We start from the raw sequence: 26,152 nt of genomic DNA on the forward strand, positions 1-26,152 counted from the left end.
AGGTTTTTCACAGTACCTTTGGGATTAAAACGGCAACAGACAGCGTTTATCTAACGGCTTCTCTTGTGATCTTTCTTGGCTCTTAAATCACCCTTTACATTATTTAAATTCCTTAATAAATGACAAATCCCATAAAGCACGGCTTGATTATATCCCCCTCATTGAACGTCAAGCAATGGATATACAGTACTGTGTGAGATACAGCTGCGCACCAGCCCAAACCTTGAACATGCTGACGTTTGTACGTGTTGCGAAGTATGAATGAGAACGCGTCCGGCTAATGGCGAACCACATGATGTAATTTGGCGTGTTTTTAAGTGCGTCCCAGCCGGCGCCCCGGCCTTTCGCTGCGAGTTGGGTGTTTTGCTCGGGAGAGACTGACCGCCTCTCCTCTCGCGCTGGCCCACTCCCACTCCCGCTCCCGCTCAGCTCAGCCCTCGAGACGCGGACACGCGCTGCTCCCCGTCCCGGGAAGATCCAGTCCTGGAAGCGACCATCGGGGAGGTCTGTTGGCTGTTTTATATCCTTTGACTTTTATTTACCTGCGTTCTCGCATAATTTAATGAGCTCGACGGCGGCCATGTAAACGGAACTTTAAACGCCGTAGGGGGCTGGAGATACAAGACAAATGCATCGGGGCGAAAAGATAAAATTCCTAATACAAGACGTTGCATGTGGCCACTAAAGTGACGTGATCTTACACAGGTGACCGCGTTCCAACAGCAGCGCTGCAGCGTCTAATTGGAAAATTAGTGTTCCTTCGAAATCGATGACGCAAGTGCGAGTGATCAAGAAAAACTGATCCGATTCCGTTTCTGTGATGGAATAACTTGAAACCCGGTATGATAGTGGAATAGATTGCTTCTCTTACGCGTATACGTGTGCTTAGAATGCTGTTATTATTAACAATAACGTCAATCAAGTTGTTTCGCCCAGTTGTTTAAATATAATACCTCTACTTTTAGCTACATGCTTAGGATATTCTTAGTCTCCCAGGTAAGACTCAATCACAATAAACACAAAATATGGCACTTGATTCATATTTATAGAAGTACTGAGACACAGGTGGTTGGTTTTATTTAGGTTTTGAATAGTGCCAGTTTCATGTTGTGAACAGCACCGTGATGACAGCAATCCTTATGCAAGCGCGCAAGGAGCTGGCTTTGTGATCCGCTTTCACACAGACAGAATCGTTTGGGTATTATTCATTTTATACACGTAAACTTAATACAGGGTGTTTCAAGAAACCGGGAGAATACTCAAGCGTGTCCCCCGCGATTTAAATCCTATGTGTAGGCTGAGAGACTGGGTAATATTTAATGCGTTATCCAAAAATCCAAATAAATCAGAAAAATAAAATCGAAGGGCTGTATTTAAGGACATACTGTAGGATGTGTTTCAGTAAAACATGCAGCTCAGCTTCCGACCGGCGACTTCCACAGCCTCATGAATGGGCTGGACCATGCACCGGAGACATGAATGAACAGGAGGGGTCTCACCTGTACTGTCGCCGGCGCCAACACCGCGCTACCCCCGGGACGCGGCACTGCTCTGTTCACAAGGTGGGCGCTCGCAGGACGCAAGCGGACACCCCCCCTGAGCGACTAGTGTGGAGCTGGCGGCGGCGGGAGCGGGGTCCAGTTTCCCAAAGCCTGACCCCCTCCGTCGCCAGAGTGGTCTTTACCCACCGGAGGATTTCATATGCGTGACTGTACGGCAGCGGAATTTCTATTTACAACACGGCGGGCGGGCACGGGCAGCGAGCTGCGCGCAGGTAGGTGGGTTTGCCCGGAGCTGACCCAGTAGCTCTGTGTGTGAAAGAGCCGGGCCGGCTGGGAGCGCGCCCCGTCTTGCAGCCCAGGAGCCCATGGATCATTAGAAGCGATCGATAGCCGTTTTGTCGTTCGCAGGGAGTGTCTGCGCTCGTCCGTGGCAGCGTTCTCGAGGGTTTTTTCTTTTCTGTCCTTCTTTCAGGTCCAGCGGGGTAGCTGGTGGAGACGTCAGCTCCGCTCGCTTTCGTGATGCGTTTTGTAGAAACCGTTGTGTGCTCGCACTCGACAGCCGTAGAAACCCGTTACCTGTTGCTCTGTGTACCATAACGACCTGTATGATTCAACTACATGATAACTCTGCCGTCGCTGATTTTTTTTTTATGAAGCTGAATTACATATTTCACTCCCAAAGGGTGGCATTGCGTTGTCGGAAATTCGTTAAAAACAAACATCAAACACGTTTTAGCCACGGGGGAAGATTTCCCCTGTGGCAGACAACATTTTCAAAGGAGGTGAAGAGGCTTTAAAATTGCCTTTGACCGAAATCCAGCTCCTGATGATGCGAGACAATCCCCTTTAGTTCCAGATGCAAAGGAGGCGTCATCTCGCAGGTCGCAGAGTACAGGCTGAACAAGCCTGATGTCAGTTCTAGCTCTTGAAAGACGCAAATCGCCTGGGGATATCACCATGTTCAATCGCACATAGAGTCGCCTGTGTCACCGTGATTAAACACTCGAGCGAGGTAGGTGTTACAGGGGCGTTTTTTCGCAGTTTCAGTCCGGCACAATCCTTCCAGAGGGGCCGTTTCAGAGCGGTGTGAGGTGAATTGCATTGCGATGGACAGAGGCTGCTTGATCGATATTCTTCAGCCAGGTTCGTTTTTCCCCCTGCGAAAACCATCGATAGAGCTTCACATTTTCCACATTAAAACGAGCATAAGAAACTAGCAGTCGAGGCATGTTCGTTGCTAAGTTTAAATCCCGAGTTTATTTGGATTTGTTTTTACTGTAAGAAGCTTCACTCCTTCAGTGTTCTTCTACTACACTGTAGGTAGGTCCCTTCTCAGGACCTAAAGGCCCCTGGGGGAAAGGGCCACACTTTTTCTCAACCATCTGTCACTGGAGGTGGAGGTGATGAGATCAGCACCACGCTCCGGCCGGCCTGTTACCCCCAGAAGGATTCACCCCCGGTACTGAGGGGGCCTGTGAGCCGTCTGGAAGGAAGCAGAGCTCCATCGCTCGCCCCTGCCTGGGATTGAACCCGGGGCCTTCCGGTCAGGAGCCAGACGCCCTTGCCGCCTGAGCTCCCACGGTTCCCTGCTGCCCTGGAAGCCGGCCGCTTGTCCCGATCAGGACGAGTGCGTGTCGTCCCTGTCCTGCGCGGGGGTGTGGCCGAACGGGCTGTTCCCCCGCGCCTCTGACCCGACTCCCGCCTCTGGTTTTCCCGCACAGGTCCGCTGGGCATGTGAGCTCCGAGACTCGGCCGCGCCCACCCGCCGTCGACGAGCGTCTCGGCCGTCTTCTCCCGCGCCAGACCCCCGAGACCGCCGGCCGGGGGAGCAGGAGGCGCCATGCCGGAGCAGAGCAGCGACTACCGGGTGGTGGTGTTCGGCGCCGCCGGGGTGGGCAAGAGCTCGCTGGTGCAGCGGTTCGTCCGCGGCACCTTCCGGGACACCTACATCCCCACCGTGGAGGACACCTACCGGCAGGTGATCAGCTGCGACAGGAACGTGTGCACCCTGCAGATCACCGACACCACGGGCAGCCACCAGTTCCCCGCCATGCAGCGCCTCTCCATCTCCAAGGGCCACGCCTTCATCCTGGTCTACTCCGTCACCAGCCGCCAGTCGCTGGCCGAGCTGCAGCCCATCTACCAGCAGATCCGCCACATCAAGGGCGACGCCCAGACCGCCCCCATCATGCTGGTGGGCAACAAGAGCGACGAGACGCAGAGGGAGCTCCAGGCTGGCGACGGGGAGGCCCTGGCGGCGCAGTGGGGGTGCTCCTTCATGGAGACCTCCGCCAAAATGAACTACAACGTGCAGGAGCTCTTCCAGGAGCTGCTGAACCTGGAGAAGCGGCGGACAGTGACCCTGCAGGTGGACGGGAAGAAGGCGAGGAGGCTGAAGAGCTCCGACCGGCTGAAGGGGAAGTGCTCCCTCATGTGAGGCCGCGCCGCCCCCCGCCCCCAGAGCCGGACCTGCCAGCGGTGTGAACGTGGCGCCAGCGCGTTCATCAACACGCAGCGCTCAGATCTGTGCGCGTGTGCGCGGGAGTTCACACACACACACACACCAGCAACCCTCATTAACATTCCATCAGCGTGCGCTGTGCTGTCCAGATGGGCTTTGTGTAGCGGGGTGGGTGGGTGGGTGGGGGGACCTCTGTTTTTGTACACCAAAGATGTTCTGGTCCTTAACTGAAAGCTATTTTTTGTGCATGTTCAATGCAGCTGCCGTAATCCACAGATATATTTAATGCGTATTGTCATGGAACTTTAATTTTTACTGTTTATGAAAGATCAGTAAAGTTGGTTAACACCTTTTACTGTTTTTTGTGGTTTCTTATGTAAACATCTCTTGCAAACAGAGCCAGTGCTTTTGCGAATCAGATCTTTAGTTATGAAATGGTCAGAGGATCATTTTAATGTCTTTTCCGAGGTATTGCACACATACAGGAGGAGATCCCTGTATACAAGTACTTGCTTCCTGTTGTTGTCGCAGGAGGGAAACTTTCTTTGCAGGCAGGTAGAAGACACAACACAATACATTTAACAGTCCACATCAGGCTTCATCAGCACTAATTGAAGTAAATTAAAAAGCCAGAATTCTCACTTCTGCTAACAGCCAGGCCAACTCGGCGTCCCAGAATCCCAGAGCTCTGCTCGGGGTCTCGCACTCGTCTTTCCTGCAGCTCTCGGTTTCCTTCCCCTGCAGAGGAAGCCTTCCCGCAGTGCGTGGGCTCAGGGAAAGTCCTCCCACGCGGACCATGAGGCTCCTGCTCATGCAACACGCTTGCTCACCAGCGCAGGGCAGTTTTAAATGCAGAATAAAAACCCTTTCACAACATCTTGCTGAATATCAATTCAATACAGTTTTTGTAGGCCCTTTGTATCATTATAGAAGACACTATAGTTCCTCACCATTGGAATGTAATAGGTGCTTCTGGCAGGATAATTTTTCCTTCACATTTATGCTCCACTTAGCAAACCTGGCAAAAATGTGCATTAGAGGTACATGGTTTCCTAGCAGTGATAACTACAATTGAGGTATTTTTGTGACTGCTTTCATTGACAGCATTTGATTAGTTTGCATGCTGAATTGCTTTGGAGTTCAAAGACGTTACCGTGCAGCATTGCCTGCCTCTGAAGGATAGTTATTATAGAGACAGTATTTGAAGCCATGTTATCAAACATTGTGCTGGAGATGATGTTTCTTTTCCGCCAGATTTGCTGTTGTCAACAACCAGCACATACAACAAAAAAGTTAAAGACTCAGATATTTCTTCTGAATTCACCATTCAGGGGATAACTTTATCGACCCCTGAAAATGGCCCGTGATCTTAAATACCACAGATCTGAACTGGCTCATAAAGTGTGTTTAGGGGGATTACAGACTTAGAGATGGGATGCACAATTAAATGTACTCATGGAATGTAGAAGTATTTATCACTCCTGGGAATTACCTCTCTGACACATCATGGGGGCAGCAGAGACACAGACGCACACTGGGCTAAGCTGCCTCTGACTACCATGGAGACAGGGCAGCTATCTGCCAGCTGCAATTTGTCTTCTGAACGGAGCTGCTGCGTGCTTGTGTGTAGGTGTTAGGAGGTAGGTGGGAAATACGCTCATTGCATGAATAAATCTCAGCCCACAAGAAGCACAGTTCCCTTGCCTGTAGGCATTAGAGGTGCCCAGGAAATGCACATCAAAGATATAGACAGTATGTAAACACATTGCAGTGCCTCAGACATTGGCATTCGTCCACTCTTTTCAGAAAGTGTTTTTCCTTCTAAATGCAAGCTAAAGAAGATCTGTATTTTGTAGTATAAAAAGTAGCAAATGAATGGGAGGTGGAATTACAGACATCACCTCACAGCCTGAGCAAACCAAGCTCATGGAAGTCAAATAGCAGGGCTCGTTTTCCTTTTGCTTCTGTAGTGAAAGACAACATCAGCCTGGAAAACAGAGCTGAAACAGGTGGTGAACAGCAGTCAGGTTATTTGGGGCTCTGGAGGAGAGACGGGGCGATGTCTGTACTGGCAGATGTCTTGGTCTCAGCCTGATGGCTCTGGAGCTGCTGTGGAGATTGCACCCTTGAGGCTGTTCTCAGTCTGATCTGGACGCTGCCTGAGAGGGTGACAGGAGATTTCCCTGTGTCACTGCCCATGGTGAAATTCTGCATTGGCCAAGAATGTCTTCATTAATCAAGAACGAAAAAAGACGATCAGATAATGTTGTATCGTAAACGATGCCAACTAGCGATCCAGCGGTGTTATTCCCACGACCCGCTGCGCAGCGTCTGGGAAACCAAGGTCTCTGGGTTCCGGGGGGAGGATAGTTACAAAGGATCTGACGGAAGGACACCACCAGGAGTAGAGCCTGCGGCTTAATTTGACTCAAAATGCGAAACCTCGCCCGGCCCAGACACTGAGAGGACTGGCAGGGTGATTGCTCTGTCTGGGAGCAGGACAAGCATGTGGGACTCGACGCAGTGGAATAGCTGAAGTTTCCCTGCAGTTACAAACCTGTCGCTGCAGAAGCGAATCCATTATTCCCTTGTGCTCAGAAAATCGATCCCTCATCTGGCTGGCTGGAACTGGGTGCCTGTAATGACAGTGTCTTTTAACGAGCTCTGTGAATTACGGTCTCACATGACCTTATCATGGGAGCAATCAGAACGGGCCCACCTGCTTATCACAAATCACTGGCCTAGTGAGCAACTGGCCACCATCCAGCGCTGGAACAAAATTTGTCATTTGAGTTTCACTGTAAACAACAGTTGTCTAACATGCCCAGAAGAGTTTCAAAATTTGATATTAATATCTAGGAGTTAACTACTAGTGATTCATTTTTGGTTAAGTTTTATTAGGGGGTGGAAAAACAACCCTATTGTTGTTTAGATTAATACTTAAATCCTTCTTCTTAAATTATTTTCAAATGCAGGGAAATCCTACACCAAATGAAAACTCGTGAAAGTGGTCAGGATTGCAAAACAAAGCCTGAAAAAGCTGACTCGGAGCAGACGAGCAGATCACGTTTCGGGTGCCATGTTGGATTCTCGACATAATTCGGTATTTGTGAAAGCTCGTCTCAGAAACTGCATACTGCAGAGGTGTGGGACATGGCGGCTCGTATCACGCTATGTCCAAGAGAAAACCACACGTTCGGTTCAAGGTGAAGGGTCGTGTGCATTGGACTCCATCTTGGATTTGTCCGAAAAAGCATTTACACCATGGACCAATGAACTTGAGTGTGTAGGTCATGTGCATGTATCGCACTGTATCTCTGTCAGACTCTGGAAATAGCATGTAGTCTAACAGGTCCCACCTAAAGGGAGCCATAACATCTTCCACAAGAAGGCTTGTGGAAATTAACTTGATATGGCTACCCAAAGCAAGCGTCCAGGAATGTCTCATAGCTCTGAAACTCAGTGAACAGCACTACATGTTCATGTTCATGATTTAGATTTATTCAAGACAGATGGATTGGTCACATTGCTTGGCCACTACATTGAATTTATATTAAAAAATCATGTGATGCTGTCTGATGAATGCTCTTGGCCAATTGGAATGAGCTGTGATGTATGAAAACAAGAATCCATTTACTCCCACTATTTATCCCAACAGGTGGCAATGATGACACATTCGGCTGCCAGGCCCTGAAAATTGAATTTCAGGAGCCTTTCTTGTGACATATACAGTAGGTTTATTTGAGTGTTGTAAGCTTGAGCACAATCACAGAAGAACAGTAGCACGTGAGAATTATTGTCCACGTCTTAATACAGTTTATTGGTCGCATGACATCATTAGCCCGGTTCGACCTTTGACACATCTAACTGGTCCAATCAGGACCTAACCTCTAACTCCATAAGGAGCACAGACGGGGTCATAGAAGACAAATAGGAGTTACCATGTGCTCAATCAAAAAATGACCTTGCCCGTGACCTGTGATCTGTGACCTTTCCTAATGATCTATGTGAATCAATAAGGTCCCCTAAGAGGATTTTCCCTGTGACCTTTCCTAAAGGTCAAAGGCGAAATTCTTTTACCAGACCGAACACAGTTCACATAGATCCTGATTATACTGGAACACACACACAGCAAACCTTTTGTTTTGTATCTAACAACGTCTCTTGCTTCCGAAAGTGGACGTATTGGCCTGGTCGGTGATGTTCACTTCTTGCAGTCGTGTTTTTGTTGTGACTGTTTCTCAAGCGGGAAGCGCGACAGAAGTCGTCGATGGCGATTTTCATCCCACGTACAACATACGAACTGTGTTTAACGTTTAGGGCATCCTATACGTGACCCCGAATGACATCTGTGATACTTGTAATAGTTGATTTCGAAATTCTATCAATCGCATTCTGGGAGTCCTGGCTTGGTCATGGAAAGAGATATAAAACGGTAACATCGCAGCGCTTCATACGGGTTCCAGTCTTTAAGGTTCAATGTTGAGGGGGGTCACCGTTCCTACCACAGGGGGGCACCAGAGAAAGATTTTCGTAACAGTTTCGGTGAAGGAGGCCTATTGAGTATTGAAAGTTTTTTTTATTTTCAAAGAAAGAGCAAGGAAAACAAAAATGTCAATAAACGGAGCAGAATAGGAAGCGAAATGGTCAGTAAGCTTTGGGACTTGTTCTGCGGCACAGCGCTTTCACTAACTTTTTACCAACAGAGGATTTGTTTGTAGTTTGTGCTCTCCTCTGGTGAACTGATCCCCAAAACCAGCCCCCTGGCAGTTCTTGGACTTCTCTCTTGAATCATCCCTCTCTACGAGAGCTTCTACTACCGGCGACAAAAAAAATCCAAAATGAGTCACTCTATGTCTATGTGACTTTCTGCTAATTTTTTTTATCAATCTTTCTCTTCTTTGCAGAATGCCTAATAAAAGATGGGGCAGTGGCTCTGTGGCCCAGGATCTGTGCCTGTGGCTGGAAGTTCGCCGGTTCGTATCCTGTGGCCGGCAGAGGAATCCTACTCCCTTGGGCCCCTGAGCAAGGCCCTTCACCCCAACTGCTCCAGGGGCGCCGTATAAATGGCTGACCCTGCGCTCTGACCCCCAGCTTCTCTCCCTGTCTGTGTGGCTCATGGAGAGCAAGCTGGGGTATGCGAAAAGACAAATTCCTAATACCAGAAATAGTATACGGCCAATAAAGTGATCTTATAAGATACAGATTATTTTAAAATGTTGCTGTTTTAATTTTTCTGCATGGCAGAATAACAAAACCACATTTTCAAATCCAATATTGGTCTCCCAGAAGCTTACGGGTTTTTTCTCGGACTACTTCCGGGTCTGGGTCAACAGTTATTCTTCCTGCGGCCTCCCCAGCACAACGCACAACCCATCTTCCCCTTCTGCGCTGGTGGGACCTGGCCAGGCCGAGCGTCTGTCCGCTGTGGGAACGAACCTCTCTCCTTCTCTCTGTTTAGGTCCACCTGCACCTGCTCTCCTCGGCCTAGCTCTGCTGTTCAATCAGCCTTTCATTCCCTCCTGAAGAGACTGGCGCTGGCTGCCGGAACAGGCTCTTCTCTCTTTCGGAAGCAGGCTGGACAGGTGCAGAGGGTGATCTTGGAGAAAGCGGCTTCATGCTTTGAATGGCAACAGCGTTTTAAATAGCTGCTTGTTCTCTGCTCCTCTTGTCCTGGGGAAGAGCCTGTTCCAGCTGAGTCAACGCAGAAACCAGCACAGTGAGGAGCTCAGTGAAGATACCCCAGGCCATCCGGTTAATGTGTGAGGAAATTCCCCCTGTGTTCTGGATGAGGTGAAGGGGCTTATCTCTGAGGTGCCAACAAAAGGGATTTTTTTTTTCAGTCAAAGCCAGAGGGAGACGTTTGACTTAAAGGTCGAAACGAGTCGAATGCCATCGGCGATGTGTTGGGGGAAGAAAGCTCTCTGTGCTCTTGTGAAAGAGGGCAGCGCCCAGCAGATCGTCACCAGTTGAATGCCTTTTCTGGGACAGAAACAGCACGGCCTTGGATGACTCCTTTCACTCCAGGGGCGCGCTGTGGCCTGTATACGAATCAGCTGCTGGCCGTGCTTCGCGCTGGCTCCCGAAAGACCCCTGCCTCCCCCCCACCTCCCGCGGTCTTTGTAACCCCCCAGGAGGGACAGGTTAAACGCTTGCCGGTGGTTAGAAAGGAGAGTTGAAGGCAGAAGTCAAGCGCTTGTCTTGCCGAGAGACCTCAGGCTGCCTGATGCTGCCAGGGACCTCGCACTGCAGCTGGGGACGAGCACGACAGCAGAATTTCAGATCCTAACCAAAGACACTGATGCCTTCAGGCGGTCCTGGTCGTTCTGCAGGTTAGCTCACTCTTCCCTCATCTGTGCTCTTACTGGACCTTCGCCATGCCTCACCACGGCTGAAACCTGTTTTCGCTGCTTGTGCCTCACCAAGCAGGTGACTCCTGAGGGAGCTCAGAGCCATGGTTTCTGAAACCTGACCGGGCCCTTTCCCCCTGGTGCTTGGAGTTTGTGTGACTCATGATGTGAGTTTCTCTGAACACTGCACCAGGGGGAAAGTAAATCACGCCCCCCTGAGACCGGCAAGTGTCTGAGACCAAGAGACGACACATCGTCACGTGAAAGAAAAAGCACAAAAAAAATGAAATTAAAAATATTTTATTCATACCCAGGGTGGCGATTTAGTGACAAGTGCTGTAACATGCAGCACATTCCACATAAAACAATGATACCAAGGAAAATACAAATATGAGTAGATTTTGAAGGTAGCCATGTGTAATTTTAAGAAGGTTCATCTGTAGAACAGGCTCGGTTCAGTAGGGCTCACCAGTGATTTCTGAGCTGAGGGTTACAACATTTTGAAAGTGGTTTTTGACTAAGTGATGTGAAACAACAGACAAAAGAAAAGGTTAAAATACTTTTCACAGATGAGCTACAAAATGTTGATAGAATTTGTTTTTTTGGACTCCAAAGGAAGTCGGTTTTCTCACCCTTTCTGAGCATTGCGGGGATTTATTCTCAATGACGTCTCTGTGAAGTTTATCGTCAAACACAGTGCCCAGATATTTGATGCTGTGAACTACACAAACAGACTCGCCATAGATTGTTGTGGGAACGATCCTGCTTTGTTCTTTTTAAATCAACAATCATTTCTGTGTTGACAAATTCATCCAGAATGGGTCCACTTGTTTGTCCAGGCTCTGAGAGAGGAGTGGCTGACACCCTGCCATCAGCAAACCTGATCATATCGTGATTCTCACCAGCTGCTCTGATAGTCATCAGCACACAGATTGAAAGGAGGGGAGGAGAGCAGACTTGGGGTGAACTGGTAGAAGTGGAAATAGGGTCAGATGCCCATCCATTAATAAGAACACGTTTTGTGTTCTATTAGTCAGAAAGCTAAAGGTCCGCATGATAAATCGACAATCCCCATCTGAAATGTGTGACAAGTTTTTCAATTAAAATTTGAAGTGGCGTTGTACTAGAGGCTGATGAAGCATCCAGCTGAAGAAAATGTCACATTGCAATGTCTTCTCTTTTACATGTTTTAACCCATCGTATCTAAGCATATTTCCTTTAACACTGGAGTAGGGGTTTTGCCTTTCTGTAGTAATTTAACTTTATGCCACTTGCGATGAAACCATTTAACTTGAACTCCTGCCTGGAGCTGTCTGAGATTATCGCATGTGTCTGTGCCCTTTACGATTTCTTCTCCCGGACTAATTTCTTTCTGCGAGACAATGTTGAAGCTTTCCTTTACTGTTATACTATAGCATTTTAGGCTTAAAGCTACTGTCTCCAGTATGGCCTTCTGAGATTAATCCAGGTCTCAGTACGAACTGCCAAGTCATTTCAGTATGTATTATATTTTACCATAATTGTAATGTAAAACTTTTTTATTTGAATGCATTTGTAAAATGGCCAAAACTAATGAATGAATTTAAACAAAGGGCAGCGTTGATTTTGGAACAGAATGTCTGGGGAAGAAAGTGACTCTGTACGCTTGGTAAAGCAGATACTCACAGCTGCAGCTTGGGCCCGTGGGGTTTTAATGCAGACCCTGCTGCAGGAGGATCTTTCCAAGCTCCGTGTTTCAGAGACACACCTACATTTTGTTTCTTCTGCGGAACTAGAGGACCTGTGCAATGACGTGCAAAATCTCCGTGGCATCAGGGGTGAAGCTGTATGCTGTATTCCTGTTCTTGCCCTCGCAGACTCATAACAGACAGGTTGTGGGTTCGAGTCCCTGCTGCAGACACTGCAGATGTACCTTGAGGCAGGCTCTCTACCCCAGTGGCTCCAGCCCCCCAAGCTGTATGTAGGGGGACCAGCAGGGCTGGGGGGGTGACCCATCCAGCACCAGGTGTGTGTGGTGTGAGTTTAAGTAACCTTTTTTTTAAGCTAAAAATAACACATCGACATTTCCAAATAGGTGTAACTCTTCCTTCCAGTTGGTGGGTGCATTTTAAAAAGGTTTGTGGAAGGGATAAAGAATCACACCTATTATTCAATTATGACGTTGTACTTGTAGAAAAGACCAAATCTTTTTTTTCTGCTTGTGTCATTTAGAATTAACAGTGCTTAACCATGGGTCTGTGTTTTGCATCTCAACCACTACAGCTAACAAAGCACCACCACGTTCAAACCACAAAGTTCATTCTTTGTTTTTAAAGGCCATCATACAAAGGCAAGCTCATAGAATCGAATAGCTTCAGCCTTGAGCAAAAGAGACTAAGAGGGGACTTGACTTCAGTATTCGACACTCTCAAAGGTCAGTGCTATGCACTATTAGTGCTTTTAAGAAATAATTCCTTTTTTAATTTAAATTGTTAGGAATTTAAAGAATCAAAAGGCAAGCCTAATGGAAATAGCTTAATTTTCAGCTTTTATCATCGTGAATTCCCCTGGCTGTGAAGTGTGTCTATTTCTGTATCCGTTTTGATATTTTGTCTCTTTTTTTTTGTATTTCTGATCTTAAAATAAACACTTAAAAAAAAAGTGATGTTTAAAACAAAAAACATAAACAAATGCTGCATACACCCCGTCTGGCTTTCCTCTCCTAGAAACGTCCCTTTCCCATCCGGTACCACCCAGCTGATACGGGACGCACCCGTCCCAGCTGAGCGACCTCGGCGTATTCTTGAGGATAAATACTGTGGGGGGCGTTGGAAGACGTCATCACTGTGCGTGCATGTACGTACAGTACTTGTAAGCGACCAGCACGCCGGCTGACCTGCAGACCCGTCCAGTCCAGCAGGCCCTGGCGCACACGCTGCCGCCGCCAGGGGGCGCCCGGAGACGCGGAGGGGGGGGGAGTCCTCCGCGGGAGTCCTCCATCCTTCCCACCATTCCGCTTTCCCCACTTAGGCGGAGCGGAGTGAAAGGTCGTCTCTCTTGGTCACCGACAGAGTCGTCGGGCGGGGATCTGCGAGCAGAGACGGCGGGGGCCGAGGGAGATTATGTGAAAGAGACGCCGGGAGAAGGAGAAGAAGAGGAAAAGTGAGTGAGTTCGGGGGTTATTTCGCCGGGTGAGCGCAGGCGGGCGGGAGCGAGGCAGTCCGGGGGAAAGCGGCTCCGGCGAGGCGGTGCTGGGGCTCCGGCGGGCCGGGTGGGTGTGAGCCGGGGCTGGAGACGAACTGGGGCTCCGTCTTCCCCGGCTCCTTCCTCCCCCGGGGTCGGGACTGCCCGGTCGCGGCGTGTCGCGGCTGTTCTCCGGCACGGCGAGGGGCTCGGTGCCCGGTTCTCGGGGCTCTGCTCACGCCTCCTCGCCGGAGACGAGCGCCTCTCCCAGTGTCCCCAGTGTCCCCGGCTGCGTGCTGATGCACGGGCTGGTTGTGTGTTGGTGTCCAGGTGGTGGTGGGTGGGGGCTGTTGTGGTTGGTTACATAGCTGGGCGACCCTGTGGGGCTGTTGGCGGCAGCTGTTTTTGTGTGTGTGTGTGTGGAAACGCTGCGCCCACTTTTCGTGATGCGACGGGTTTTGTAGTCGTGTTGTCGTAGGAGAAACGAACTGTAGGTCGGGGACCCCCCCACACGGCGGTATCGGGGTGCATCCAGGACGGAACCAGCGCTCAGAGGCGGGACGTTCCTGCCACGGTCCGGTTGACTTGTCATCTTGTAGCCTTACAACGTGACGATTGTCTGGCGTCGCCTTTCTTCTTGCACCGTCGGTGCACAGGATTTAGATGTGTTCTTCTAACCTGACAGTGACACCGGCGCGGTAGGTGTGCTTGTGCGCGAATTGCTCTGCAAAAAAAAATATTTTTGTGAAAACCCGTTTTGAAACGCTTTCCGGCGCATGGGTAACCGGAGTTCGTTTCTGAGCCGTGATTCAACTCCTCCCTGGTTTTGGAGTTGAGTCTTGTAGGCTTCACTTTGGTCAATTTACATTTCACGGTTATTTCACGAATTGGCGTTAGTTTTCAGTCTTTTCTGTAGGCTGTGGTACCGCCTCACAAGAAAAGGGCGTCAAAATGTTCGACGGCGAATATTTCTAGATTTTAATGCTCTTCAGCGTCAGCTGAGCCTGATAGGCGATCTTCAGCCCTAGGGTGTGTCTCATGAGCAAGATGAAGGCGGTAATTTGAAACTGTGGACCGTGACACACTCTGACACTACGTAGTTTTAAGTATTTTTTTGTTAAATGACGAATTTCCGCGACTGAGGAGGGATTCACCCGTTGATATCTGACAGGACCCGTCGGAGACTCCTCTCCAACGAGGGCTGGTTTCTCCCCAGTGCACATGAACGTTTATTGACTGAAACTGTGCACTTGATTTGGGTCCTGGAGCCGGCGGGGTGGTCGTGATCTTTCTTGATCATAACTTAAATGATATTGTCTCTTTGAGACTTTTTTTTCCCCACCTCCTAAAAATTTGACTAGGGCTTGTACTTGGGATCAGCCCTGCATCGATTCCAGGCGCTCAAAAGTCTCCTCACTCAGGCGTGTCGTCTGAGTTGTAACCTATTGGTGTTCTACACAAGGGGAAAAAAAACACTTTGCGGGCGTCTGATAAAGTGTGATCTGCGCTTGTCTGTTCGTCGTAAATTGATTTCATATTCAGAGCCACTTAGACAAAGATAAGGCAGCAACCTCTTCAAGCCAAATTCGGAAGCCCCTGCTTGAAGTTGTGTGTGCTGGACGTGTTTGAAGTCGAGTATCTAGGAACCCAGGGACTTAGAGCAGAAATGGATCAAGAGGCAATAAGATTAATTCAGATTTTAGTTGGCATCGTTGATTAGGGAGCTCACCTGGACTGAAACCTGTCGAAACGGCGAATCCGCAGGTGCAGGGAATGTCTGCTTTGGTTCTGGGGTTCCCAGTCCCGGTCCTGGGTACCCCCTCAGCATTCATTGCCATTGCAGCTGAGCTCTTCCCTGAACCCCCATCAGGGCACGGACACGTTCCCTCGTTAGAGCATTCGCAATTGGTTTCCCCACTCAAAGGTGGGAGATTTGAGCTTGAGAGATACGGTAGGTAGTTACAAGGCGACCTCCTGCGTGTTTAGGAACTGAAAGCCTTTAGAGTTCGACTGAACCTCTCCGGCCTGTTAAAAGGGTTCAGTTACTCAATTGGGTGCTCAGGTGGAACAAAAAGCAGCAGTTGTGCGAGACCCCAGGGACCGAGACTGGGATTCGCTTCATGGTGGGCTGGCAGAGGGTGTGTGGTAATCAACAAGCTAACTGAGCTCTCAGTCCTTGAAACGCATTCCTAACAGGCTCAAGTTTGCATAAGCTGTGTGATTTGCATGGGTGTAATTTTAGATGAAGACTGGCATTATGTTTGCAGACATTTCACGGAAGGGGGTTTTCAGTGGGTTGTGTTGCGGACCAGCTCTTCCTCGGCATCAGTAGAGTTAAACCAGCACAGCCTGGGCCCTCCGCTGTGGAGGTCGCACCTGCCCTTGGAATTCATTCTTTTAGCTGGGGAGTAGGAGCAAATCCTCACTTTTCTTCTTAAACATCCCCCCCCCCCCCCACTTTGATACTGGAAATGGAAACGATAGTGAAGCGTTACTCTGCGCTGGTCTCCTAGACCTACCTCTATCAGGAACAGCATTCCTGTTGGGAGAAGGTGACTTCTATGGGGGTTGCGTCTGTTTAGGCATGTTCCTTGTTTGCCCCCCCACCCAAATACTCAGTTCTGGGAGTTCCTGGCAGCGCGTTGCTGTGATGTGGAGCAGGAAGGCCGTTCTTAAACGTCTTCATGTGCTGCCTGTCTGCAGCGAGCGAAACCCGGCTCCGGGGGCAGGCCGGGGCTTTTCCGCATTGTGAAAGAGGCGGCACCGCTTGCGTAATAGTCTCCCGAGTCACCGGCAGGGTAGGGCAGTGTTGGTCCTGGGGGAGGGGAGCGGGCGGGGGGGGGCAGCCGGTGTGTCTGCAGGTTTTCTAGGTCTCTTTAAACCACTGCGGTTGTTAGATTGGTCCTGTTGGGCCCGTTATGAGCTCACTGAGGTCCTTCAGTCCAGCGTTGGAATGGAAATCTGTAGCTCGGTGCTCCAGGGCTGAGGATCGCCCGGCCTTACTGCGTGCACTTTAAATGTCATGGAGTGAGCGAGCAGTTCTGCAGTGAGAGAGCATTAAGCAGTAGGGGGGGGGGTCTTAATTGGCTTAAGCTTAATGGTTGGTTTTGATGTTGCAAATGTCAGTGTTTTTGCGATTTGTCTTTAATTGACTCAATGAAAGATGAAAAAAAAATGTTTCAATAACTGCTTTTAAGGACTTTATGGCGTTTATCAATCAAGAGTAATTAAGCAGGCACCATCCGTGTAGCAGTGTGAAAAACATCTTAAAAACACTTCTCAGTACTTTTTTTTTTTTAACGTCGGACTAATTTTTAAAGTTTGGGCTAGAACAGATTTTACCAAGGGAAAATCTGATTTGAAACATTTGTCTCCTTCAAACACGAAGGCATGAACTGAAATTTGTCGTTCTGATAAACAGTAATGACCAAGAATCAGTGCCTTCCATGTGATTGCGTAACTTTAGCTTGCTTACAGACTACCACAGTATCCCTCAGGTAGCAGCAGAAAAAATTCACCCAAGTCTCTTAAATAAAATCAGGGTGAAAATCTAAAAGGCATTATTACAACAATTACAAAAAGACCATACTTTTCATCTTGTTCAAATATTACAATGGTTACCAGGAAGTATCAACATAACAGACTGTAGAAAAACTTGAGTGTTGCAAAACTGTAATGGGGAAATTGCAGCAAAGCTATTGCAGTTGAATTCCAGTTGTCGATGACTGTGCTGCGTTTTGTAAGAGCATCTAAATGCCAGATTTTGTTTTGTTAATTGACAAGTTGTGGTGTGTACTTAAGTTGCCTTGCTCTGTTAAACAATCATTTTAGAACCACCAATTGGGGAAAAAAAAAGTCAGATAACTAAATATAAGATTTCAGATTAAGCACAAAATCGTGAACTTTGCGAAAGTACTGTAAGTCGCAATGTTGTCGCAAACTGGCATTCGAGTTCCCACGGATTGTGACGTGATGCGGCCCTTCCTGCTCACTAGTCACTGTGATGACTGATGTGATGTACGAGCGAATAAACAGGTTGTGCGGCAGACATCTCACCACAGCACTGTTCCAACATGATCTGCCTGTAGAGTTAACAAGCAGTATTTGTTGGCAAAACAGTCTTGAAATTGAAAGTAATATTTGGATTGGATTAAAAGAGACGTATTCACAGGCCGGCTTCTTTACAATGTCATATGGCCACAACACGTCACCCGAAGTCTTGTTGCCTCTTCCTGGATCGCCCAAGACGGTGCTGGGCATACCTGGAAATTGGACCTATTTTGTGATGTAAATGGGTAGTTTTACGCGTGACTGTGTACCTTTTACTTTTATTGCGTCTTGAAACGCACTGATTCTTTCTAACCCCGGGATATAAAGAACTTAACGTTTCAGTTCCTTCAAAGAAGATGGAGCTGGTGGAAAGTGTGTTTCTGGCGCCCAGTTTCCCCCCCACCCCCAAAATTTGCTCACAACCTCCTGAAGTCTGAACCGTCCAGCTTCCCTCAAGCTGGCCAAGGCGATGTGTAGTTCCCGCTGAAGAGGCAGAGACCTGTCGATCCCGCCCCCAGCCACAGTCCTCTCCGCAGCACGGAGAGAACAGAAATAACCAGAAATCTGCTCCCAGCTGGATGACCAGCTCACTCTTCCTGCATCTGGGACCCATTGTGGCTTCCAAGTAAGAGTAGTTGTGTGTTACAGTTTTAAAATACTTTGGTGGATTGTGTAAAAGGTTTTGGTGTGTAAAACTGTTACGCGTTTGGATTTTTTTTTTGGCTACTGTCTGAGGCATGCAGGTTGGTCTGCCCACTGACGACGCAGCAGTGGTTAACTGTGGAGGGAGTGTGTGATTAGCAAGGGCCCCTTGTCCGTGTGTAAAAATCGGTTACGAAGACGCGCTCAAACTGAAAAAAACATCCTCGCATGTAATGTTTTAATTAGGCCTTGGAACTAAACCTTCAGCATGTGTGTTGACTTCTGCTCTGTTTTAACTTCAAAGTATGCCTTGAATACTGCATTGGTATTTGTAGTGCATCGTTGTGTTAAGATGCTATAGTTTTGTGCCAATTAACACTGCACTATGGGTTTGTGCTGCGAAATGTTTTGGGAAAAACACAGCTCACTTAGCGTCTTAGACATTCCAAACCTGCATTTAAGAGAAGGTTTTGAATGCATAAGGAATGTTCTGAGCCAGAGGAGACCAACTGGCCTGTCTGGCTCGTTTGGTTTGCAGTAGCTGACGTGAGGATCTCCTTCAACCTTTTCTTGTAAGAATCCAGGGTATCGGGTTCAATATGGCTGGGTACTTTGTTCCAGACTCCCACAACCCTTTGTGAAAGAGCGTCCTATTATATCCTCATTTGCCTGCTGATTTGCGTTTCGCGGTTTATTTTGAAGCGCATTCAGTTCGGTTCTCTTAGTCTGTGTGACTAGAAGCGGGAATTTCTGATTTCATCTTCCCCGGACTGATCTCAGATACATTTTTTTCGTAATGTGTTGAGCACAGTGTATGCGCGCTCTTCCAAATGAGGTCCTACTGGCGCGTTACGTTTTTTTACCTGACTTTGTTTGCCTTTTTCAAGACTTTTTTTTTTCCCAAGCGACTCTTTCTTTTCCTAGTTAGTTTGTTTAGTTCTACGTGAATGCAGTACTACAAGCTGGCCTCCCGGGTGTTTGCCCAGTCTTTTGCAATCTTTTGTTGATGGTCCAAATCTCTGGGAACCGGACCACCTGCAACTAAAACTCCTTCACCCTCTTCCCCTCCAGCAACACCCCCTCCTTGTAACTGAAACAAAGACACCTGCATGAGTGCTCTCTCTGTCTGGAGTCCCGGTGTCTGCTCAGACCTGTCACTATGCTCACTTGGTGTGCTTGTGGAGTGTGGTTGTTACTTCTAATTAAAAAAATATATATAGAGAGAGAGAAAAACAATTACATTTTTACGTTTTGGGCCTTCAATGGGTTATCATCCATCAGTGATTAAAATGATTCACCATTGTGAAAGTGATCTAACGCGGGTCAAACAACGGCTCATCCATGTGTGAGGTGAACCCTGGCAGCAGCACTTTCTGTCCTGATGATGAGGGGAGCCGTTCGGTTCGGTGTTGCAGCAGGGCTGTGTGCACGAGCTGTTCGCTGCCCCTCCTGTGAAAGGACACTGCCGATCTGTTGAGCTGCCTGTGAGCTCCCAGGGATGGACGCCTGGTTTTTGCTGGTTAATTACAGAGACTCGCATTAGTATGGCTTTGCTTCGTACTGGCGGCCTGCATCTTGCATTAGGGGTTTTAGTTTGCTTCCTGTGACACGTAACCTTCTAGGTGTGTTTCGTGATTTAGGAAATCTCTAGCTAGCGGTATGTTTACTGGTAGATGGAAGTGCCTATGTGCAGTGCCATCAAAGCTCATTTGGGTGGTTCTCTGCCCTTGCAGCTTTCAGCCTCTGTGTTCTGCTGTGACCTGCTGCAGCTGATTTCTCAGTACGGCGCACAGTTCCTGTAATTAAAAAAAAAAACATTCGAATGTTCAGTATAGTTCTGGGAAATTGAGTCTGATGACCATTTTATCAGTCTTAAATCTTTCCTGGAAATGTTTTCTTTTTAAGTGAGGGGAAGCCAGATTCCAAGGCTTTAAATTTCCGAAGTGTTGAGTAAATTATAATGCAGAATTAGAGAGAACGCAACTAAGTGTTGCCTGTCCTTGAAACAGGTGAAGAGTCTTTTGTTGGTGGGGGGGGGGGGGGGGGGCTGTTGTGACTTGAACTTTGAACCTGGAAACAGTTTGAAGGAGGAAACAATTGAGCCAGGGTTTCGCTCTAAAAATAACTACTGCTGCTGGTGAGAAGTTAAGGAAAGGAAAACTGTTAAATTACCTGAGGTCCTTATAGTCCTTAATCCCTACCACTGGGAGCCATTGCTCAGCCGCCATTAGGCAGGGGTCTCCCTCTTCCTGCAATCAGAGTGGCATGATGTGGCCCCTGCAGTGGCTCGTTTGCGATTAGCGTGTGAGAAACACAAGGACTGTGGCTCTCTGTGTAAACAGTGTGTGGTTGACGGGGGGGAGGGGTGGAGTGGCTCGACTGTGAGAAAATAAGATTTTACAGCAGGTAACGGGTTCATTGTTTATCGCAACTTCTTAAATCAGAACAAATAGGTAGAAATGTATGGCTTTTTAAATTTGATTTTATGATTTCTTCTTTTGCTTTCTGAGCTGTGTGACTGACTTTTTTTTTTGTGCAAAATCAAACCTGCACCGCTAGTGGCAAAATGTGACTCAAGCAACAGCAATAACCAACTACAGCGTTTACAGTGAAGAGTAAATATACTAAATATAGTTTTCACTACAGGCAGCTCTCATGCCTTTTTTCTTGGAAGAAGTTTTTAATGTATTTTTTTGTCATTTTTAAATAAGTTTGTTTGCAGCTTTTTTTAAATTGTTTTGATCTTGGCAGAATTATCTGGGATTTCCTTTTGTGGTATAATTATGGAATCGAGTTGATTCCCCCCCCCAATACACTGTTCTTAGAGGGATGAGTTGTTTGAATGATGTTGTGATATTTTTTGCTACACTGTTACTTTTATGCACATCTGTAGATATTTTTACCTTTTTTGCTCTCCCTAAATCTCCCGTAAAATATTTTGTTAGCTACAGGTAGATTATGTGGGTAATATACTTTTTATTTTCCAAGTTTGTTAGCAGATGACGCTGGTCATCATTCATGTGTTTTGAAATGTGTAGCACTCTTCTTTGATCTGTTTTGTAGACCGTAATCATCAGGAAAGGCAGTCTTTCCTTTCAAATTGAATGAATACATGCATCAAAACCATCATCCCTGGATGAACTGTTTAGAATCTGATGCTCTGGATCTCTATAGTAACCTGTGTGCTGTTAAAAATAGCGCAGCCTGTCCTCGGTTGATACTGCCGAGGTCGGCCTGCTCCATTCTGAGCATCTCTGCATATTGACAGTGACCTCCCTGTGGGCACATGTAGGGTCAGACCCAGTTTGATTATAACGAGGCTTTTGCAGATGGTATGCCCACGAGTCGTGTAAACTTTCTATGTTCCAGCTCGCCATGCAGTTGTGGCTACAACACGGTGGTGTACTACTGTGTAGCAGCAGTACTGCTTAGTTCTGAAAACCGTCTTATAATTGCATTCCTATAAGCTTCCCAGAGCTGGCGGTGACTGTGAAGAGTACGTGGCATTAAAACAGTCCTTATCGCATAGTCAGGGCGCCAAGTGGGGTAGTGGTGGTGGTGATCAGCACTGTTGGCTCTCACTTCCAGGGTCCTAGGTTTGATTCCATATAGAAGACACATTTGTAAATACAGGCTGAGCTGTGTTTTATTCAAACTGTGGTTGTGTGAGGCTAGGCAGGCAAGTATACCAGCACAGGCACGTGCAACTACTTTTATCAGGAGGTTGAAGGCTGTTTTTCTGGCAGTTTAAAATGAAAGTTGGATTTCAAGCTACCTGTGGCGTAATCTGTGCAAATTTACGCCCGTAACCTCAGCAGATTGATTTTATGCGCTTTAAAAAATAGAAACATGCTTTTGATTCATAGCAACAAGTGCATTTTCCTCAGAATTAGATTTTCTTTTCTTCAGAGTGGCAAAGGAGTGTTACCTGTGTACACTTTGTGCTTTCCGTTGGAGGTTTACAGGGTAACATTCTTGGGAAGAAAGTATTACTCATGCAAAACCCTACACCCACAGAGGGTGATGCTCAAGTCAGCGTTGAGTGTTTGCATTCATGCAAAAGGTTTTCAAGTTTGTCCAAGCATCCACTGCAGGTCACTGTCCTTATGCAAACCGACACCCATAGGGGTTTTAACTGCATTTAATTGAGAAAACTGATTAAATTTACCTTTGGCTAATAATACCCAAGTTCCACGAAATGCATTTCTGTTTGCTATAGTCAGTGTTGTGAGTAAGAGAAAATAAGCCTGAGAGTAAGAAGTTCAGGAAATCAAGAACTGGGTCCACCAGTTTTGGAACTGCTGAGCACACTGGGGCTGAAACAGAAAGGAGGACGTAAGGTATTGCCGAAAATCGCCCCCCCCCCCCCCCCCCTTCTTCCTGACGCACATTATCAGCGGCGCATGGCCCCGACAGGCTGGGACTGATCCGTCCGAAAACGCAGGCTGGATCAGTCGCTACACGTTGACAGAAATGACTCGAGCAAAGATAACGGTGAGAAAGAGGTGGCTAATTAAAAGGGGCAGGTTCTTTTTTCTGTAGCAAAGGTGGTGTTTGTTTGTTGTTGTTGTTGTTGTTGTTGTTTTTTGCTCCGTTTCGCAGTTCTTGAGTTATCGGGTGTTTAAGGCGCACCTTGATTTTTTGTGGCAGATGTTGCTGCAGATGCACTCGATCACGCTGTAGAAGAGAGGGCCTGCTGGACTGGGGCATAAACTCATGGTGTCAATAGCAGGACAGCACACCACAGCCTGGGCCTTGGGCCTAAAGCAGCAAGTGGGGACTGTGCTGAAAAAAGAGCACCTAGTGGAGGTGCTGTCCATCACGCTGTATTTCACCTGTGGCCACTCTGTATTCCAGATGTGCGCCATTCTCATGTTTACAGTCTTGTTCAAGAAAGTACGGATTTAAGTGTTTCTTTCCCAGCTTGTGGATACAGCGTGTATACCTTCCCCATCTGTAGTGGCTTTAAGTGGGGATGTTTTAAAAATGAACAAGTAATAGGTTTATTCCATGCTGAAAAAAAGAAGAAAGAGAACACAACGTTTTGGCCGTGGAGCCTTCTTCAGGTGTGTCTGAAGATAAATAATGTTTTTAAAACATTTTTAAAATAATGTTTTAAAATGATAGCTTTATCATTAAACTAGTTGTCTTGCCCCACAAGATAGTTTAAAGTTAAACTTTTAATTATTCATCTTCTGGTCTGGTCCTCTGTCATGACCCTGTCGCACCCTGTTGGTGCAGCGTGTTAGTGAGACTTAGTTGCTGCTTGATTTGTTAGTGCTGTAAAGTGCTTCGCGGTTCTGGGATTTTGCAGAAGGTGCCGTTTTGCAGCAAAGTGTGGCTTTGTCCAGTGCTTCTGGTTTTTCTGTGTTTAAATGACAAAAGTGTTACAAAATGTGAATGCGCTCACAGCAAAAAAATGTGTGGGGGGGGAAAAGAAGCTGGTTTGGAACTGTGCATTTGTTTCCAAGACCGGTGTAGCAGCAGAGAAACAGGGCGCTGAAGGTGACTGCTCCTTGACTGAGCAGGGAGGCACATCGGTGTGCTCTGCATAGCGTGGCGACAAAGGGCCAAGGAAACTCTAGACTGAGGAGCAGGAACGAAATACAACATTTTACCTGATGAGCCTTCTTCAGGTGTTCCTCAACAGCTGAAATGTTTCTTCTTCCTACTTTTTAGCATTAAATTAACCTTCATTTGTTCCTTGAAATCTTATCCCATTGGGTGTTTAGCCTTTTGTTTCCTGTTTTTTTTTTTTTAGAAGAGTGCAACGTCAGATTCTTTTTTCAGGTTCGGAGCACGCTTGCGTGTGTTGCAGTTGTCATACCCAAGTGCTTCCTTCCTTCCCATGGCTCATTACCCAGATCTCGGTGACAGAACTCCCATTCACCCCTAGAGCTGCAATTACAGGGGTTATATTTCCTGACTGCGTCATAAATTGATGATGTGTTTTTAAAGACTTTAAGAATCGTTCCTAATGATCTTTTACCCTTGTGTGCGGCATGCTGTTGGCCTTGGGCACACTCACTCTTTTGCTTCATAGAAGCATGCTGGAGTAATTAAGTTAGGAAAGATCGCCAACGTCATTACGACCGATGGCGGCTTGTTTCCTGGTGGCTGAAGCTTGGTCTGCAGCCGACAGGGACACAAAAGGAACTCATTTCAAGTAGCCTTGAATGTGGTGCATCTGGTCCTGATTACTTCCGAGAGATCCGTATGGGAATATTCTTGACGTTTCTCGCGAGGCATTATTTTGACAGATTATGAAAATTCCCACTCCAGTCAGCACTTCGGAAACCTCTGCTGACACTCTTTGAAACCGGCTACCCTTTGCCAATGCGCTTTTTGATCTCTCCGGTCCCCACATGCAGAATGGAGATGCAGTATCATCCACTAGCGCTCCCAGCCTGTAGCTTGCCGTGGCACTTATAGTTGCGGGCGTACACCTGGTCAGCGTCGTCATCTGCTCTCCCCACCTCCCAAATCTCAGACCAGGTTTTAATATGGTTAGCGATGCTGTTAACAGGTAGGGAGCTGCTCCCAGTTTGTTTCTGGTTTGGAGACAGGGTTCCTTTTCTGACCCCTGGGCGCTTCTAAACCAAGATGTTCCTACTGCTCCCTGGATACTCGTGATGGTGGGGCTGACGATGATGATAATGACTCTAGCCTAGCCCTCCTAATGGCAGAACCTTGTCAGGCTGTGGCGTAGGGGAACCTTGACATTTCCCCACCTCGTGTGGATCCCGGCCTGTCTGGACACAGGTACGGCGCTCTTTACCGGTCCGATCCACAGGGCCCAGGCACATGAGGAGGCTGGCTGTTCATGTCGGATCTTTATACCAGGGGTTCCTGGTCTTTCCTACAGGCGAGGTCTCAAGTTACACAACCAGACTTTGAGTTGACTTCATAGTGGTGCTTGAGTCTTCTCAGCTCTTAAACATGTTCAAAGTTGCCTTTTAACTACTGCATTTCTTACATAAAATGAAATCAAAAAGTGTGGTGCGGGATTGCAGCGGATTGCTTTCTGTATTGTTTCGCGATTGGCTTCTTGCGGCCCAGACTTTTTGTTCCCCCCCCTCCAAGCGCATCCAGTGTCAAAGGTCAAGTGACCCTAGTCAGATTGCGAGCTTGAAGTAATTCTAACATCTTGGCAAATACTGACAGAGGCAGTGTGGTAACAGTGTTTTAAGTTATTGATTATTCTTCTGAATCACGAGGGGGGGGAATAATACAGAGTTGATGAACAGTTACTCTGGAATTTTTTTTTTTGCGAGACACCACTGGTATAGCAAGGCTTGTTGAAGATTCAGGCAGGCCCCAGTGGTTGTCATGAAATGTTATGCCTGTGTAGAAGAAAATTTAATATGGAGGCTCTTATTCCAGTTTTCATGCATATAAACTAATCAGGCAACCACTTCTAGATCTCAAGGCAAAGCGCCTTTAGAACCTCAGAAATGTGTTATAGTATGTTAATGACTCCCCTAACCAGTGAATGCTTTTGTTACGGTAATCTTGAAAATGATACGGTGGCCGGTCCCGATGTCCTCGCAGTTCGGATCATTGATCCGATCGGAGTCTCTGTTCCTTTCCGAAGGTGCGCTTGTAGTCCGTGCGTTCTGTCACAGCCCTGTGAAGTGTGCACTGCAGAGCTCGAGCTCCGGTCTGGTCTCGCTGCAGCTGAAGCCGCAGTGTTTACAGAACAACAATGCAAATTTTGTGCCCCTTTCCTGGATTTAAAGCTGGTGCTGGTAGCTCTTTTCTCACAGGATCGTAGTACTCATTGTTTAGACACATCACAAGCGTTCACGGTCAGTGACGCTCGCGGTTCATGGCAGTGCATAGTGGATCACTGTGTGGCAGATAATATTTGGGATAACAGTGTTTATTTAGACTGTGGTTTTCTACAGGTTAGCTACTAAATGTATTCCACTAACAGGCTCGTTTGTTAAAATACATGCTTTAACTTGCCTTTACAGGGTTAGTTA

General features: G+C 47.4%; 2 protein-coding genes across 10 annotated transcripts in view; both read left to right on the forward strand.

The window, feature by feature from the left end:
* Positions 1 to 226: 226 nt before the first annotated feature.
* On the forward strand, positions 227 to 4,130 carry LOC102684340 (GTP-binding protein Di-Ras2-like). 4 transcript variants are annotated; one of them, XM_006634701.3, is made up of 2 exons: positions 227 to 504; positions 3,224 to 4,130. In XM_006634701.3, the coding sequence occupies exon 2, from the start codon at positions 3,343 to 3,345 to the stop codon at positions 3,937 to 3,939; it is 597 nt and encodes a 198-aa protein (XP_006634764.1). In that variant the 5' UTR covers positions 227 to 504; positions 3,224 to 3,342; the 3' UTR covers positions 3,940 to 4,130. The 4 variants fall into 4 exon arrangements, with proteins under 4 accessions (XP_006634764.1, XP_015210668.1, XP_015210669.1 ...); XM_015355182.2 differs by lacking the exon at positions 227 to 504 and adding an exon at positions 556 to 1,774; XM_015355183.2 differs by lacking the exon at positions 227 to 504 and adding an exon at positions 1,795 to 2,514.
* A 9,089-nt stretch (positions 4,131 to 13,219) lies between these two features.
* Positions 13,220 to 26,152, forward strand: part of LOC107078345 (guanine nucleotide-binding protein G(I)/G(S)/G(O) subunit gamma-12-like) — a 59,253-nt gene continuing 46,320 nt past the window's right edge. For 2 of the 6 annotated variants that reach the window (XM_069193908.1, XM_069193912.1), the window contains exon 1: positions 13,220 to 13,462. The gene's annotated coding sequence lies outside the window, so the exon portion shown is untranslated. The remainder of the gene's footprint in view (positions 13,463 to 26,152) is intronic. The other 4 variants (XM_069193909.1, XM_069193913.1, XM_069193907.1 and 1 more) reach the window with 2 other exon arrangements.

This window comes from Lepisosteus oculatus, chromosome 9, assembly GCF_040954835.1.
Source record: "Lepisosteus oculatus isolate fLepOcu1 chromosome 9, fLepOcu1.hap2, whole genome shotgun sequence".
NCBI classification, from domain to species: Eukaryota; Metazoa; Chordata; class Actinopteri; order Semionotiformes; family Lepisosteidae; genus Lepisosteus; species Lepisosteus oculatus.